General features: G+C 34.7%; 1 protein-coding gene and 2 pseudogenes across 1 annotated transcript; 2 read left to right on the top strand and 1 right to left on the bottom strand.

The window, feature by feature from the left end:
* Positions 1–18,555, bottom strand: part of LOC146917961 (F-box/kelch-repeat protein At3g06240-like) — a 99,107-nt pseudogene that overhangs the window by 43,005 nt on the left and 37,547 nt on the right.
* On the top strand, positions 1,934–3,173 carry LOC146917964 (F-box protein CPR1-like; annotated as a pseudogene).
* LOC146917963 (F-box protein CPR1-like) lies at positions 8,426–9,634 on the top strand. The gene has a single exon (XM_085717843.1). The coding sequence runs from the start codon at positions 8,426–8,428 to the stop codon at positions 9,632–9,634; it is 1,209 nt and encodes a 402-aa protein (XP_085573969.1).

Below are 18,555 nucleotides of genomic sequence, written 5' to 3'. Positions count from 1 at the left end.
GAGGAGCAAGAGAGAGAGAGTGCATAACGACTTGAATATTTGTTGGTGCATATGATGACGGAGTTGCAGCAACATGCACTTGTTGTGGTTTTGCTCCAAGAATACCAGCCTGACAATTTGGTACTGCCGGTCTTTGCCAATTTCCTGATGTAGGATAAGGACAAGAAGGAGTGGCCCATGGCTGCCACTATGCATTCCAAGGAGGATACTGGTAAGGAGGATAGACCCACTGATGTTGCGGTGCCTGTGATTGCTGCCATGATCCTTGTTGATAGTGATGAGATCGTCCGCCTCGACCTCCACCTCGTCCGCGACCGCGACCACCACGGTTATTACCAAAACCGCCACGACCTCCATTATTGTTGTTATTGTTGCGGTTGGGATGATGAGAAGGTGAATTACCTGAGTTGTTGTCTTCTTGAGCGGCTAAGAAAGTGGAATTGGCAGTGGTAACAGCCGTTCGTTTTGCACGTGATGTTTCTTCCAAGACAACCATGGAACGGGCTTTGTAAAAAGGAGGAAGAGTATCAAAATGGCGGATTTGAGAACTGACAGTGTCATAAGCTTCAAAAAGACCGGAGACAAGTTGAAGCACCATACGTTCGTTGGAAACTGGTGCACCAACATTAGCGAGTTGATCGGAGAGAGACTTGATGTGTTGGCAGTATGATGAGGCATCAGAAAATTGTTCCATGGAAACTTTGGAAAATTCTTGCTCTAGGTAGAGAGCTCTTGAATTTCTGTTATCAAAAAATATATCAAAAAGGTGACCCCAGGCAAGTTGAGCGGTGGAATTACGTTCAAGAATGGTATGAAGGAGATCAGTAGAGATAGTTCCATAAATCCATTGTAAAACAATGGCATCTAGGCGTTTCCATATGCCGGGATTGGTTTTTTTGAGAGTGAGCGAGGAAGTGGGATCGGTTGGTGATGGGGGGATGATGTGGTCGAGAACATCATATGCTTCGGCATGGATTTTGAATAATTCAGACCATGAATTGTATTGGATTTTCTCAATGTCAAGGGTGACTTTGATGAAGTTTGTGATGTTAGAAAAAGTGAGTGCATGATGAATTGGAGATACTGTGGTTTGGGCAGCATGTTGGGATGTTGATTTTGAAGAGGGAGGAGGAGTAGTTTCGGCCATGGTGATTTGAGGGATTAGGGCCGGCGGCAATTTGGAAGGAAGAAGAAAGAATAGGGATCTAAACCTAGTCTGATACCATAATAGAATAATTGCCTTGTCTCTTTCATATATGAAATATGTATATATACAGAAGTGTTGAATCAGATTGATTCTACAAAATTAAGGCCTATTTAATTTACATAAAGTTATTACTAAAGGCTATTCAATACAAAAGTTGACTAAGAATATTTCCTATTATAATACACCCCCGTAGTCGAAACTGGAGGTTGACGAATGTTGAGACTATCTCGGAAGTCATCGAACAGCTGCAGTGGAAGACCCTTAGTAAAAATGTCAGCTATTTGGTAGCGTGACGGAACATGCAATACGCGAACTTGACCGCGAGCAACCATATATATATATATATATATATTCTTTATATACAATATAATAATATTTTTTTTTTGAAGTATATAGTATATATAATAAAAATTTAATTTAGTTAAAAGAAAATATATTTTTTTGAAATAGATAACTATCAAAAGAAAATTAGTAATCTTTCAATAAGAAAATAATATTAGTAAATAATTTGCCTCAACCAGATTTGGATTTTGAAGTGTGTTATAACAAAAAAAGATTTTGAGTAAAAATTAATTTAGTTTTTCGATATAAATAAACTGATAGAGCAAACAAAAAACGACAAATCATTTGAAAACCTATATTTCATGTTAGCAACAGACACTATCTCTACGTGAGTGTCAGTGTGGTTCACATCAGACGCTATCACTCGCTACTTTGATGAAATCGATGGATTCTCTTTCAACTGAAAAGGTTAGTAATCATATTCACGAAGATATTGCATTTTCCATCCTCTCGAAATTGCCTCTAAAATCTTTGAAACGATTTAGTTCCGTAAGTAAATCATGATCTTGTTTATTTGAAAACCCTATTTTCATGAAAATGTACCGCAACAGTTTCATATCTGTTGCTTATGAGGACGATGGTTCATGTCTCCTCCTACAACAGACTCTACTAAATCCATCAGATCATGGTTATGTGTTTTATTTGCTTTCTGGCGAGAGGTTTGAGAAGAAAGTAAAATTATGTCCGCCACCTATGTTTAGAGAGATTAAAAACCCTGGTTTTATATTGGGTCCCGTTATTAACGGAATCATGTGTCTTTGCCAATATGGTACAAATATTGTATTATGGAATCCAACCATCGACGAATTTAAGGTCCTTCCTCCAAGCCCTACTCCGTTAGAGCCCTCGGTACGTTATGAGATTGAACTGAAAAAGCTTCATGGATTTGGTTATGACCGTGTTAGAGATGACTGTAACGTGATTAGATATGTACATTATGAATTAAATTTATCTAACTATCAAAATTATAGTGACTCTGAAGGTGATGATGAAAATGGTAGTTACCGTGTGTCACGCGACGACGTGTGGGAGATATATAGCTTAAGAAATAACTCTTGGAGGAAACTTGATTTGGATATGCCTTGTGGTATGGCGACTTTTATAGGTGTCTATGTGTACTTGAATGGAGTGTGTCATTGGTGGACTTATGATGATGATTATGATAAAGAAGCATATTTGGTGTCATTTGACTTAAGCAAGGAGGTGTTTTGTAAAACACTCATGCCCTCAACTTTGATTGATAATTTTGATTCTGGATGTGCGATGAGACGCTTTAGACGTGAGATGAGACACTTGACGGTGTTCAATGACCACATTGCTTTGATCACATATTATAATCAGTCGGCTACTTTTCACATATCAATTTTGGGTGAAGTTGGTGTAAAGGAGTCTTGGACTAAACTCTTTATTCTTGGACCCTTACCGGGCATTCATCGTCCTATTGGAGAGGGAAAGAATGGGGATTTATTCTTCGGAAGAAAATGATAACAAGCTGGTTTGGTTTAACCTGAGAACCCAGATGATGGCGAAGCTTGGTATTAAAGGATACTGGCATTGTTGTCAGGTAGTCATTTACAAGGAAATCCATCTTCCCTTTCTTTCAAAAACAAAAAAAGCTTGGTAATAAATGGTTGAATATTATTCTTTTTTAATCTCAGATTTCACCCTATAGGTTTATGGCAATGGTTATTAGGTTTTTTCCATGTATACATCATAATATTATGTTCAGGACCATAGTCACATAATTCGTGTAATCAAGGGAGAATTGCGAATTGGTACGTGAGTACCGAATTCGGGTACTTCGGCGTATTGGTACGCACAAACCAGCGAACCAAGCGTACCAAAGCATGGTTACCGCTGATTGGTTGAAAAAAAGGTTTAGACTACAAAGTAAATATAAAATGAATCACCATGAGTTGAGGACTGAGTGAGAAGAACATGAACAAAGAGTGGAGAGTGAGAAACTTGGTAGAAGAAATTAGGTAAAAAAAATACTTTTTTTTTATAGCTCACTATATTTATTTAGGTATTATTACTACTACGAACCGGAGCGTACCGAAGCTGTATACCCCTATACGTACCGAATTCTTCTCCTGTCGCGTACCGCGAACCCGTACCCGTACCGCGTACCGGAACGAACCGCGAATTATGTGACTATGTTCAGGACAAGTTACAAAACAATTAATGATATGAATCTTTCTATTTGTGGTTTGTTTTTTTATTTCGTGTGCAAGAATGATGTTTAAAGTCAGTTAGAACAATTTCTATTGTATAAATAACTCTGTTGTGTAATTTGAGTAATGAAATTTATAATGTCCAGTTTAATTCTTTTTAACTATTCACTATACTGTCAAGTGAATCAGAAGGAGTATACATCGAAAAAAGTGTATTTTGCTATGTGTTTCTGTTTATATCTCTGAAGTTGAAGGATGTTATGGTTTTTTGATTGCTCTTCAGGTCTTGATTATGTCTTTTAATTGTTTTGCTTTAAGCGTATAAATTTGTCTAAGAATGCATCGTTTGGTTCCAAGTCGACTAGGTAAGCGTGTTGGATGAGTCCAGTGTTAACACCAGGTTGAATCTTCTCATTTTTTTTCTTTTACTGTTATTATTGTTTCTGTCTAGATAATGTTGAAGTTATCATGCATCTTTGTTCCTTTTCTTTTTCTTTTTCTTTTTTCATTTTGATGTTGGATCGAAAATTCAAAAATAGATAACATAATATGTTGTTGGGTCATTGAATTATACAATCCCAGAAAAACACCAAAAGCACCTGAAAGATCTAACAAGAACTAGATACACCAAAAGCAGGAACCAAGATAGATTTAGAGTGAATTAAAGTAATAATCCTTACAAAATACTCTCATTCTAGGGCAAAAATGATTGCGCGGAATTCTGCCTCGTTTGAGTCTCACACAAACAGAGGCTGCAAACTGAGCTAACACAATGCCTCTACAATCTCTCAAGACTCCACCTATACTTGCCGGACCAGGCTTCATCCTTGATTATCCGTCAATATTCCATTTCAACACGCTTGGCGGAGGAGGACCCCAAGAGATTTTACTTCTCACTTTACATGTAGATTTCCAATTCCATACTAAGTTAACATCCCTAACTACATCACCCGGACTGAAAGGACACTAAATTAATACACCAATCCAAGGACATTGGAATTTGAACATTCCACCAATCCAATACTCAAAATTTATACATTCACACCTGAATTCCCGAACAAATTTATAGTTTTTATTTTTATTTTTTATAAAGATGGATGTTGAGAGCCTCAAAATTAATTTAGCCGTTGCATGCTATAGACCGTCTAAACCTTTCGATATAAAAACATGTGAACTTTTTCCCATCATACGATTTTAAAAAACCGAACATGTGTTCAAAAATACGATGAAAAAACGTTTTTATTTAAAATATATCTCTCCAAACGACATAAAAATAGTTCTTTTTTTGGAAGTATTGTACTTTCAAAAGTTCTAGATTGACTAAAGTTTACAAACAAATTCACACTGCAATTTGGTTGTAAGTGAAGCATCCCAATCTAGAGAGTTGGGTAAAAATGTTCAGGCTAGAGAAGCAAGATGAACAATCACAAAAGAGTACATCGATCACAAAAGTAACACGATTGAGATAAGGTTCCTTAGCATGCTTATTGCTTAATAAGGAATCTCTTGATAAACTTACGAAGGAGGTCTCTCACGGATTGAATTGTTGTCCTTTATGTTACATTTTTTAGCAGTTAGAACCACAACTTTTGTTCCGCAATGAGGGATGAACAACGTCCAGGTGTTAATTTATCACGTTTCACACTAATATTGTTGTTTCTTGATGATTGAGCTGTAGCAAACCTTGATTGCATGACCTGGGTGTTGTTTGATCGCTTATATGTTTTCTAATTTTGTTATAAAATATTGCTCCCTTTTACTGCAATAGCTACGAGAGATATTTTTGGCACAATTTTGTCCCTCCTTAAATAACTTGCAAAATTAGAATGACCTCACCATACTCGATACCATGTCCATTCAAAAGCGTGGATGACACGATCCATATTATCTAAGGGAGAGTTCATGATGACTTATTGATCAGATAAAGCCTTCATACTATGAAGGTATTCAGATATGGATTTTGATCTTTTAATGAATCTATATAGTCTCTCTTTTAGGTGCATGATTATTGCATGAGTTTTGCTTGCAAACATCTCAGTGAAAATGTCAGAAGCTAGTTGTGAATTTTACACTGGGATCAATAGAAGAGATACAGGCATGAAGGATTAATTGATCATGTACTTTAAAATGAGTGTAGGTTGCATCAATTGTAGTTGGACTTGCAGCGGTGCCATCAACATAACCAATAAGATTATATCCCATAAGGAGGACATTTAATTAAACATTCCAGGAAATAATTTTATAATTGTGAAAAATCATACATTAAAATCTTCTTCCTTTCTATGACATCTTTCAAATATTACTTGATCTTGAACACGATTAGAAGAAACGAGCAGAGTGGATGCTATGAAGTTGATGTGACGTTGACAATGGTTCTTTGCTAGTGTTAGGTTGTGTACTAGATAATACACTCCAACACTTAAATCAATCGATTCTCAATGAGTTTTAAGGCTTTTTCTATAATGATAATGTGTACGTAATTCTTTGGTGAATTGCTCTTTTAATAGATTTTCAGCTAGCTGCTTGAGTATGGATGTTTCCACGATTACACCCTTTTAGCACAAGGTCGGGTGCACGTTTGAATTACCTAACCAGTTCATATTGGCTTTGAAATCATTGTTTAGTGTTTCACGATTCTTTGCATGCATAGGTGATCCACAACCGCATTTGTACGCCTTGTTAAGGCTCAAATTTGTAAATGGACTTTAGGTGCGAGATTGAACCTTGGCCAAATCAAGAACATTACTTTTTTTTTTTTTTTTGACGTTAAATCAAGAACATTACTTCATATAGTCCATACTACACTTACTTTTTTGAAATACGTTTTTCTAACAAAAAAAAACAATTTAAGTTAAAATATAACATTATCATATTGATATAATTTCAACATAACATTTTATTCTATTACTTTTTTTGGGTTGATTTTTAATCTTTTTTTTTTTTCAAAAATTAGATTTTAACGTTTGTGTCGATAGATGAAGAGTGAAGTTTTTAATTTTTTTTTTAAATGTTAAGTTAACATGATTGAACCTACAACAAACACAACTCATTTTTCATTGGTTTGATTTAATTCGAATTTCAAGAGGAACGGTAGCAAAAATCGAACCAAATGAAGCTTACTAAGTCCCAAACTAATGATAGTCAATTTAACCACCAGTTGACTACTTTCATTTACCTTGTGATTATAAGTTGGCTCAAGATTAAAGAAATGGTGACAAGCACTATCTGATACTCACACACAACCCGATTACCCAAAAGTTAATGTTATAATTCAGATGAAAATACTCAGTCTAATAACATTGACTCTGTTAGTTATACTTTTTTTTGTTTACAATTGTTTTTCTTTTTAACAATTTTTTATTGTTTATATAAAAATCTAATCTAATCTTTTTTTTATTGTTTATATAAAAATCTAATCTAATCTTCTTTTTTTTCGGGTGTTAAAATAAAATAGATAACTAATCAAAAGAATATGAAATATTAGTAGTAAATAACCGCCTCATATAGATTAGATTTGGAGTAAAAAAAATAGATTTGGAATAAAAATTAGGGGGGTGTATTGGATTGGGATTTTAAAAGATTGTTTTGGAAAAAAGAATCTTAAAGATTTTAAAAGTCTCTGTGTGATTGTATTGATTTTGATGGATTTTAAAAGACTTTATTCAAAAGACTTTTTACAATCAAGATTTTTAATCAGGATTTTAATGGATTTATAATATAAACTTTTAAGATTTCAAAGGATTTTATGAGATTTTAAGATTGAAAGGATTGTATAATTCTTAAGAAAAATTCAATATTACAAGAGTGAATGAAAACAATTATCAAATTGTAATATGGTTAACAACAAAATAACATAACGTTGCCTTCCTTGTTAATGTATAGTAAAATAATAACAGCAAAAAATATATGCTAAAAAAACCCAAATAATCATAATAAATTAGAATAGCAAATTGACTTGAAAAAACTTTACACTTATGAATCTGTAATATTAATAGTGAAATGAAATATAATTAGTATGAAATACAATTAGTAAGTAACGTGCACAGAAACATATTTTCTTGACTGGAACATGAACAACGAGAAGCAAAAGAGAAAACAATGAACAAAATGAACAACGATGAGAAGCAACTGTATTGTGAATAAGGAGTAATTACGATGACGGAATAATAATAATAATAGGCTATGAGTGTGGAAAATAATAATAATAGGCTATGAGTGTGGAAAGAGAAAACAAAAATATAGATGTCTCAAAAAGTCTCAAGGTTTTTTGTGAGATTGTTGAATGAGCATGTCATGTGTATTTTTAACTAAAAAGTCTTACAAAATACATTATACTAGAGAATCCATTAAAATCTATAGACTTTTGAATACCAATAGACAATTCACAAGTCATGAGAAATCTCAATTGAATACCAACGGATTTTGTTGCCTTTAAATAAAAGTCATGATTGTCTTAATTGAATACCACAAGATTTGTTTACATTTTATAAAAGTCTTGATTGAATACCACTAGATTTTTTTATTACAAAAAAGTCTTTTAAAATCCCTTGAATTCTCAATTCAATAATTTCGTTTTTCTATATAAGCTGATAGCGTAAATAAAAAACATGAAATCATTTGAAAACCCTAATCGCTGTAGCTACGGTGAGTTTGTCAGCGTGCTTCGCATCAGAGGCTATCACTGGCAACTGTGATGAAATCGATGGATTCTCTTTCAACTAAAAAGGTTAGCAATCATATTCATAATGATATTGGACTTTCCATTCTCTCGAAATTGCCTCTAAAATCTTTGAAGCGATTTAGTTCCGTAAGTAAATCATGGTCATGCTTATTTGAAAACCCTATTTTCATGAACATGTATCGCAATAGTTTCATATCTGATGCTTACGAGGACGATGGTTCATGTCTCCTCCTACAACAGACTCTGCCAAGTCCATTAGATGATCTTCAATTGTTGTATTTGCTTTCTGGTGAAAGGTTTGAGAATAAAGTCAAGTTCGGTTTGCCACCTCCTTTTAAAGAGCATAGAAACTCTGGCTTTATATTGGGTTCCGTTATTAACGGAATTGTTTGTCATTACCGTAGTTGTACAGATGTTGTATTATGGAATCCAACTATCGACGAATTTAAGGTCCTTCCTAAAAGCCCTGCTGAGTTAGAGCCCAGGGTACGTTATGAGTTTTCTCGATATACGCTTCATGGATTTGGTTATGACAGTGTTAGAGATGACTATAAGGTCATTCGACATGTACATTATTATTTACATCCATCTGACTATGGTCACTTTAAACGTGATGCATTAAGTTTGCCAACTAGCGTGTCACGTGACGATGTGTGGGAGATATACAGCCTAAGAAATAACTCTTGGAGGAAACTTGATTTGGACATGCCTTGTGCTATTTATACTTATGTAGGTGTCTATGTGTATTTGAATGGAGTGTGTCATTGGTGGGTTGACGACGACAATGAAGATAATGACCCATATTTGGTGTCCTTTGACTTAAGCAAGGAGGTGTTTTGTAAAACACTCATACCCTTAGCTTTGACTGATATTTTTTATTCTGAAGATGAGATTAGACGTGAGATACACTTGACGTTGTTAAATGACAACATTGCTTTGATCTCACATTATGACGAATCTGCTACATTTCACATATCAATTTTGGGTGAAGTTGGTGTAAAGGAGTCTTGGACTAAACTCTTCATTCTTGGGCCTTTTCCTGGCGTTGATCATCCTATTGGAGTGGGAAAGAATGGTGATTTATTCTTCATAAGAGATGATGACGAACTGGTTTGGCTTAACTTGAGAACTCAGAAGATGGAGGAGCTTGGTATCAAAGGCGATATGGATTTTTGTCAGGTAGTCATTTACAAGGAAAGCCATCTTCCCATTGGAGGAATAAATGGTTAATTATTTTCTTTTTTATTCTCAGATTTCACCCTAGAGGTTTATGGCAATTGTTATTAGGTTTTTACCTTGTACGCTAATTGGCTTGTCATATATCATAGTTTTTTTTCAAGCCAAGTTATAAGTTGATTGATGATATGAATTTGGGTTTATGGATTTTAGTTTGATATTTTTTCCTTACTGACCTCTAGTATCATGTAGAGCATCTTTTTGCTTATTGTTGGTAAAATTCTTGCTGATCAGTTATAACCTAATTAGAAGATCCTCTGGTATGTCTTAATTGAAAGTCAACCTAGATTTTGATCATGAAATAAATTATGACATTTCCATAATCTGTCTTCTCTTGGTTGTTAGGGCAACATACCAAAACTATAATTACAGAAAATTCTTGATGGTGACCTAAGTTAAATGCATTTGTATTAGTGGTGTATTGTTTAGAAGATCCTTATTTTTTTCATATAACACACAGAGACACATTCATATACACATACATACATGATCACTCACATGACTTTGATAAAAAAAAACTCAAAATGTCAAAAAATGTCACTTTACAACAAGCTATAGTACCTAATAAGGTTTTTGTAACAATGTGGTTTTAAAGTCCGATTCTTATTCTAATACATAACTTTTAAATTGAAATTTTAGCATAAGGAAGTACAAGGTTTTTATTTTTATTTTTTTGGTTGGATGAAGAATCGGAAAATGGATAACAAAATATGTAGTTGAGTTTTGAACTATACGAATGAATGAGGTCAATAACATCATAAAATTTTACTGATGTGGTGTCTTTTCATTCAAATTCAGTTGTTTGATTTATTACACTGCAGAATCTGTTTTTATTTTTGTTGAAAAGAAAAGAGAAACAATGGAGAAGTAATTATCTATCAATTTGACCTTTTTTTACATGATTGAAATCATTCCATTTGATTTGAGTGTTGTTTAGTAGGCATAGTCATAAATAAGCACAAGTATAGACTATAATAACGTAGTTCTGCTTGTTAAAAAAAAAATTGTCAAGTCCGGACTATGGGCCCATTTGGATTAGTTTATTTTAGAGCTTTTGTAAAACAACTTATGCAAATAAATAAGTTTTTATGAATTATTTATGTTTTTAAAGTAGTTTAAGAAAAAACAGCTTATGAAGATACAATTTTCGTTAGTAAGAGCTTACAAATTAAAATAAAAGATTATTTATTTACATAAGCTATTTTCATAAGCTCAATCCAAACAAGGTTACATTCTGGTTTGGATTCGCTATCTTTAAAGCGACTCTCTCTCACACACACTAGCAGATCTAAGATAGACTTTGATATCATGGATTTCCAATCTGATATATTCTGAACTTGAAAAGTATTGTGACACACTAAACGAACCTAAGATAGACTTCGATATCATATTGGATATTGTACCTAACTCAACACACATATCATGCTTTTAGAAAGTGAGAATTATTTAGGTTTTATAAGCTCAATCTAAACCTTATCTCTAGCCCACTTTATAAATAATAGTACTTGAGGTTGAATAAAGTTTGATTAAGACTTCTTATTCTTCTTCCATTCTTCTTTATTTTTATTTTTATTTAGACTTTGGTATATACATATTATATTAAAATAAATTCATATTTTACATGATATGACACATAACTTCCTCTTCGAAAAGGTTTAGAAGCTTTTCTTTGTCCTCTCTCCGTCCCTAATTATGAGATCACTTATAAAAAATGGCTATCCCGACTTTAATATAAGACTTACTATAAATTATTATGCATTTATCACTCTTTTTTTTTCAAATATACCTCTTATTAATACTATCAATTTATCTGGAATATGAAAAGTAACATTAAATGCATTTATATACAAATGATTATTTAGTAATAGTCATACACATTTCAGATAAATTTATTAATCCAATAACTTTTCTTAATACTCATATTTTTTTGTAACAACCAGAGATCCCTTTCCTTGATCATCCAATTTCATTTTACTTCTAAGAATAAGATCTTCTTCTTCCTTGTTTCTTCTTCTAGGAAACAATTGGAGATGATGTGCAAGATGTTGATGAAGGAAAAATACTTAACTTGCGGACTGAGTCTGCAGAGGGTTGTACCCGTGATCGAGTTTATGGCATAACAGACTTGTTTGTCAACCTTTGGCGTGGGTGCTCGTCGTTTACCCAAAAATCTCAAAATTATAATGGTTTCTTGTATGTGATGTATTTGGAGGCAGAGATGGTAGCTAGAGTTAGAGCTGAGCAAATGGTTTTTAAAGCGGAGCAGAAGGCTGATAATGCATTAGCTCAATCTCAAGTGGCTATAGATCTAAACAAGCCATTGATGAATGAAATGGATGAATTAAAAAAAATAGTATGGAGCAACGTGATCGGATCATGCAGTGCCACCCATCCTTTTTCGCATCCTCATTATGATGATAATTTGGACGACCAGTCATTGCATAGCGATTACTGGTCTTGGTTGTTTCAGACTAGTTTATAGTATTAGAACGACTTATTTTCGACGTGTTTATTTTGTTGGTAATGTGTTTTGACTGGGGTATATATGTTATTGTAGTCGTAACTATGATATTTTGTAGTTTAAGACTATTTATTAGTATCACAACAACAGTTAAATTGTATGTGTTTGTTACGTTAAGACAATATTATTTTTTGTGGCTGAGCTGATGTGTTAACCAGTTTATTAGCATTATGGGCAAAACAGGGTATAAAGTGAAATTTCACATGCTAAGAAAAAATAAAAAATATATTTGTTAGCGTCAATGGGGCCAACTCTATAAGATTGGATTGACTGGTATGAAGTTGACTTCTGCGTTAGAAAGGGAGACTCTACTAAATCTCATTGACTTTATAATATTGAATTTAGTATCGACAAAGCCGACTCTATATTATTTATTTAACTTTTGAATATTGACTTTAACATTGGTGGGGCCAACTATATAAGATTTGGTTGGCTTGAATGAAGTTGAATTTAGCGTTACCTAAACAAACTCTGCATGATTTTGTTGACTTTTTTTTATATAGATTTGTTAGCCACGGCTAATAGTAGAGTCGGTTTAAACTCAACTTAGTTGACGTTATGTTAGCCTAAAACTTAGGGACGCCGACGCTATCAATTAGCTTCAACTTTTTAGTCTGCCAGACCCCGACGCTAGTCTGACACTAATTCAGTGTAGTGTCAGTTTTAGCCCTGTTAAAGTGGATTTTTGGCCGATACTAAAATGCAGTTTTCTTGTGGTGATGGTCATTTTGTCTATCATATTCAATAAGGTCATTTATGTCTCTACATCTTTATTTTCTCTTAATTTCATCAAATTAGAATTCGGACGAGAAAGATTGTATTTCTCTTTCTTTTACATCAAATAACTAAAAAAATTCTAAAACTTTTTTATATGCTTCGTCGAACTATTTCACATGTAGAAATTAGACTAGAATTATTGATGATAATACAAATTATTGAAAATATTAATATTAAATAATTAGACTAGAAATATTATTCCCACACATATACATGGCAATCATTCTGAGAAAAAAATTTAAATCATAGGACTAATGCATAGTCATAGTCAGTCATTAGTCACAACAATTCTCTCATAAGTCATAACAATTATGAATTTTTTCAGAATTAAATTCATTCTATATTGTGTTTGCATAGCTCTCTGATTCATGTCTTCAATAGCTGATTTACGAGTATTTACTCATGTCACATAAATGGCCTCCCACTGTTTGCATGAAGGGATGTTGTCCACGTAAAACAGTGCCAAGCAAGTTCACGTTGCATGCCATGTGGCCAATAAACACAAGTAAACCATATCCTAAATTTTTCCCAATAGATCCAAAGGATGCATATCAACAGGTGTTTATATGAAACAAGTGCTTCTTTTTATTATTATTTATAAATTCTACATATTTAATTTGAATTTTAAGAATTGAGAAGCTAACATCTTGGAGGCTCAACTTCATATAGAATGACCAATTCTATTGAAGGGAATTGATGAAGATCTTTGGAAGAATGAATGGGACAAACATGACACTTGTTCTTTGAGCAAATTTTCATAAGTTAAACACATTGAGTTGACCTTAAAACTCAAAACAAATATGAATCATTTAGATATCCTTCACAAAAGTAATGTCGTGCCTAGTAATATTGTGGCATTTTTAGGATCCTGGATAAGAGGGTTCAAACTTACACGCACGCGCGCATACACATATATATGTTGTGTATTCAAAAAATTGCATTGTACTTAAAGTTATATACATACTCTAATTTTGTTCTATACACAACAAGTCATTACAATCTTCATAGTATATACAATGTTTTTTGTTTTAATAACCACATAAAATTCAATTACGTTATTTCTTGTCAAATTATAAATTTTGATATTTATCACTTAAAAATTAGAAGACGAAATATTATCAATTAAATACTTAGTGACAATATTATTATAATTAGAGATGAGCAAACTATCATTTAATTTGTAAATGTCTACTTTGTTGTCATATTAATCTCTTGTTGTATTGAAATTGCAAATACATCCACAAGTGTCTCTTTTGAATTTTTTTAAACTTTTTAATGGACTTTTAACTTTATTAATAATTATAATAATATATAAATTGTATATTATAATAATTATTAATATATATATATATATATATATATATATATATATATAGAGAGAGAGAGAGAGAGAGAGAGAGAGAGAGAGAGAGAGAGAGACACACCAAATTTTTTAAGCAGTAATTTCTCTTCTCATTTTACTATTTAATTAAACTACAAAATTTCTAATTATTTTATTCAATTTTTTTTTTTTAGGTAAACCAGGAGAGATGGTAGGCATCAAGGAGAAGCAACGACATCCCAATTATTTTATTCAATCAAATAACTAACGACTAGACTCACACGCAATAAACGTGAAAGTGTAAAATTCTCTTATTCAAACTCAAACCCCTACAAATTAACGTCTACGCATATATTAAAAAAAATGGTATTTACGTCATAACTATTTTTTAAGGGTTTTGCTAACGAGTGCGCTAAGGTAATTGTTTAAGGATTTTACTAAAAGAAATTTTGTCTTGGAAATGCGATTTGTTCCTTTTGTCAATGCAATAACTATTTTATATGCTTTGTCAATCGATGCATGAAAAAAGGAAATATTAATGTGTCCGGTTATCGGTATTTCATAAATAGAAATTAGATAGAATTATTGATGATAATAGAAACTATTAATATTAAATAATTAGACTAGAAATATTCTTCCTACACCAATAATTCCGGGAAAAAAAAATTCCCAAGACTATTTTTACATGCATATTCATAGTCGCTTATTAGTCACAAAACAATTATCTCATAACTCATAACAATGATGAATTTTCTCAGAATCAAATTCATTTTATTTTGTGTTTGCATAGTTCTTCGATTCATGTCTTCAATAGCTAAATATGAGTATTTGCTCATGTCACAGCAATGGCCTCCCTGATAGATTGCTACTACTACTAAGAACAAACTACTAAATTAGCTAAAGGAATTGCAGAAAACATTCACAGGAAAGAATTAAGACGGCAAAGGAATAAAAGGAATTTTCATTATTCATTACTAGGGTTGTGGCCAGGAGCCTACAATATATAGTGGATGGCAACATAAGAGAGATTACATCTCTGCCCTCCTAACAACACAGAGAATTCTAAGACTGAAAATAAGAGAAAAGATACTTGAGTGGTGGCCCACTGGATCATTTTGTTGTGAACCCTTTAAGCCAGAAAGGCTTTTTGATGGCCCTTTTATTCATGCGGCCCAAGTGCCTATCAATACTCTGCGGGTCGAAAAGAACCTTGTCCTCAAGGTTCGGGTTCTCCATTGGAAACGGGTCATGGGATAAGTTAGGTTGCTCACGTGTCACAGTCGGATTGGTTACTGGGGATTGCAAAGAGATGGGGATAGAGTTATTGGGAGTTAAAATATTTGGGGAGTTGGTCAAAGTTGATGGGGTCCCGAGAATGAAATCAGACCGTTGTTTGAGTGGAGAAATGGACGTAGATGATGAGCTTTTGGGGTCAGGAAAGAGAGTGGAATTAGATTTGGTATAAATAGCTTCTTCTGAGAACTCTTTGTACTTGGGAGAATCAGAAAGTGGTGTTTGAGAAGAAGACTTAGGAACGCCCTTTTCTGGTGGCGGTTTCGAAAATACTGGGGCGGATTTTTCAGGTTGAGGAGCACTGGTGAGAGTGGGAAACAGATCTGTATCAGTGTTGGGCAGATCTAAAGGAACAGAGTGCTTGAGAGGTTCAGTGCCATGGTAAGCGCGGAGGAGGGAGACATGAAAAACGGGGTGAATCCGAGAAGATGCTGGTAGATCCAGGTGATAGGCGACCTCTCCGACGCGGCGGAGTACCTTGAACGGCCCAACATACCGTTTGGATAGTTTCTGTGAAGAACGACGTTGCACTGTTTGTTGGCGGTAAGGTCGTAACCTTAGGAGAACCCAGCTGCCTTCGTTAAAGGTACATTCTTTGCGTCTACTATTTGCTTGATCTCTCATACTTTGTCTTGTTCTTTTGAGATTCTGAAATAGTGACTGAAGTATTTGTTGTCGGTTTTGCAAGGTGTTATCCAAGGTAGGAATTGGTGTAGATCCTGGTATATAATCTGGGATCCCAGGAGGTGTACGGCCAAATAAGGCTTGAAAGGGTGTCATTTGGATTGAAGAGTGATGAGCAGTATTATGCCAGAACTCAGCTAAGTGTAAATACTTGTACCAGAGCCGTGGGTGATCGCTAGTGAAACAGCGTAGATAGGCTTCCAGGCAGCGATTGACAACCTCAGATTGACCATCCGTTTCTGGGTGGTAAGCAGTGCTAAAACGGAGTGTTGTGCCTTGTAGTCGAAATAGTTCCTTCCAAAAAGTGCTGACAAATATAGGGTCCCTATCTGATGTGATTGAATTTGGGATGCCATGAGTTTTACATATCTCCACAGAGAAACGTTGGGCTAAGTCCGGTGCTGTGTATTTTGTAGGTAAGGCCAGAAAGTGAACAAACTTGGTTAGGCGGTCGCAAATGACCCAGATGGTGGTATGGCCGAAAGAGTTTGGAAGGTGAGTTATGAAATCCATGGTGAGATCGTTCCAAACCTTTTTTGGTATAGGAAGAGGTTGTAACAAGCCTTGTTTTTTTGCAGGGATGTATTTATTGTGTTGACATGTGGAGCAATGCTTGATGAAAGATTTTAGGTCTGTGGATAGTCCTGGCCACCAGAAAGAGGATGAGATCCGAGCTAAAGTTGGTTTAACACCAGAGTGGCCTCCCATGGGGGTGGAATGGAATTCTTTGAGCAGTGCTGTGCGCAGGTTTGGAATATCTGGTATGTAGATTTTTCCATGATAGTATAATAAGCCATTGACACTTTTCATCCCATCTGTTTCTGAGCCTGTTTTTTCAATGTTTTGCATGAGCTGTTTTCCATTCTCATCCTTTTCATAATACTGCTGAAGTTGGATGCACAATTCTGGAACTGGTGATGATATCTTCTTCAGAAGTAGAAATTCAGAGGTAAATTTTCTGCTGAGAGCATCTGCTACTTGGTTGGATTTCCCTGGTTTATAGAATATTTCGAAACTGAAACCTTGCAATTTTGAAGCCCATTTCTGTTGTTCCGGTGTTTGAATGCTTTGTGTCAATAGATTTTTTAAGCTCTTCTGATCTGTATAAATGTGAAAATGCCGACCAACAAGGTACTGACGCCATTTTTTTACAGCTTCAGTGACGGCGAACATTTCCCGCACATAGACAGAAGCTGATTGCATGCGAGGACACATCTTCTTGCTGAAAAAGGCCAAGGGGTGACCAGATTGTGAGAGGACCGCCCCAACAGCGACTGAGGATGCGTCAGTTTCAACAATGAAAGTTTTTGAAAAGTCCGGTAGCACAAGGACTGGCAGCTGTGTAATTTTCTGTTTTAATTCTGTAAAGGACTGTGCGGACTCTTTATTCCATTGTAATTTATTTGAACGCAGCAAATCTGTGAGAGGCGCAGCTAGTGTGGCGTAATGTCGCACAAAGCGTCTATAAAATCCTGTTAGGCCTAGAAATCCTCGCAGCGCCGTTAGAGATCTTGGTTCTGGCCATTCCAAAATGGCCTGCACTTTGTCAGGATCTGGTGCGACTCCGTTTTCAGAGATGACATGCCCCAAATAATTCACCGTGTCAACAGCGAACACACACTTCGAAAGCTTTGCAACAAATTTATTAGAAGCAAGTAAATCAAAAATAATGCGTAAATGAACCATGTGATCAGCAATATTTTGACTATAAATGAGAATGTCATCAAAGAAAACTAAAACAAACCGACGGAGATATGGCCTTAGAAGGTCATTCATAGCGGATTGAAAAGTGGAGGGTGCGTTTGAGAGACCAAAGGGCATCACGAGGAATTCGTAATGGCCATCAAAAGTACGAAAAGCTGTTTTGTGTGTGTCTTCCTTTGCCACTCGGATTTGGTGGTAACCCGATCGTAAATCAATCTTTGTGAATATTTTTGCAGACCCTAGTTCATCAAGTAGCTCATCAATAGTAGGAATAGGAAATCTATCTTTGATGGTAACTGCATTTAGAGCGCGATAATCCACGCAAAAACGCCATGATCCATCTTTCTTTCGAACCAACAAAACGGGTGAGGAGTAGGGGCTAGTGCTGGGAATAATAATACCTTCATATAACATTTCTTGGATCAAGTTTGTCATGGCTTCTTTTTGAGAATGGGGGTAACGATATGGTTTGACATTGATAGGTGGGGTATTTGGAAGGAGGGGAATATGATGGTCATGTGGGCGGTTGGGTGGTAGGCCGTGAGGCTTTTGAAAAACAGTTGGGTAGGCTAGCAGGATCTCTTGGATCTCTGGAGGTGGGGAAGGAAGAGAGGC

This window comes from Medicago sativa, chromosome 6 (genome assembly GCF_051527215.1).
Source record: "Medicago sativa cultivar Bolivia chromosome 6, Bolivia_mono, whole genome shotgun sequence".
In the NCBI taxonomy this organism is placed as follows: Eukaryota; Viridiplantae; Streptophyta; class Magnoliopsida; order Fabales; family Fabaceae; genus Medicago; species Medicago sativa.
Note: the sequence above shows the minus strand (reverse complement) of the source record. Positions and strands in the feature narration are given on the sequence as shown.

Bases quoted from the DNA above. Each gene is read 5' to 3' on its own strand.
- LOC146917963 (XM_085717843.1), top strand. From the start codon at position 8,426: ATGGATTCTCTTTCAACTAAAAAGGTTAGCAATCATATTCATAATGAT.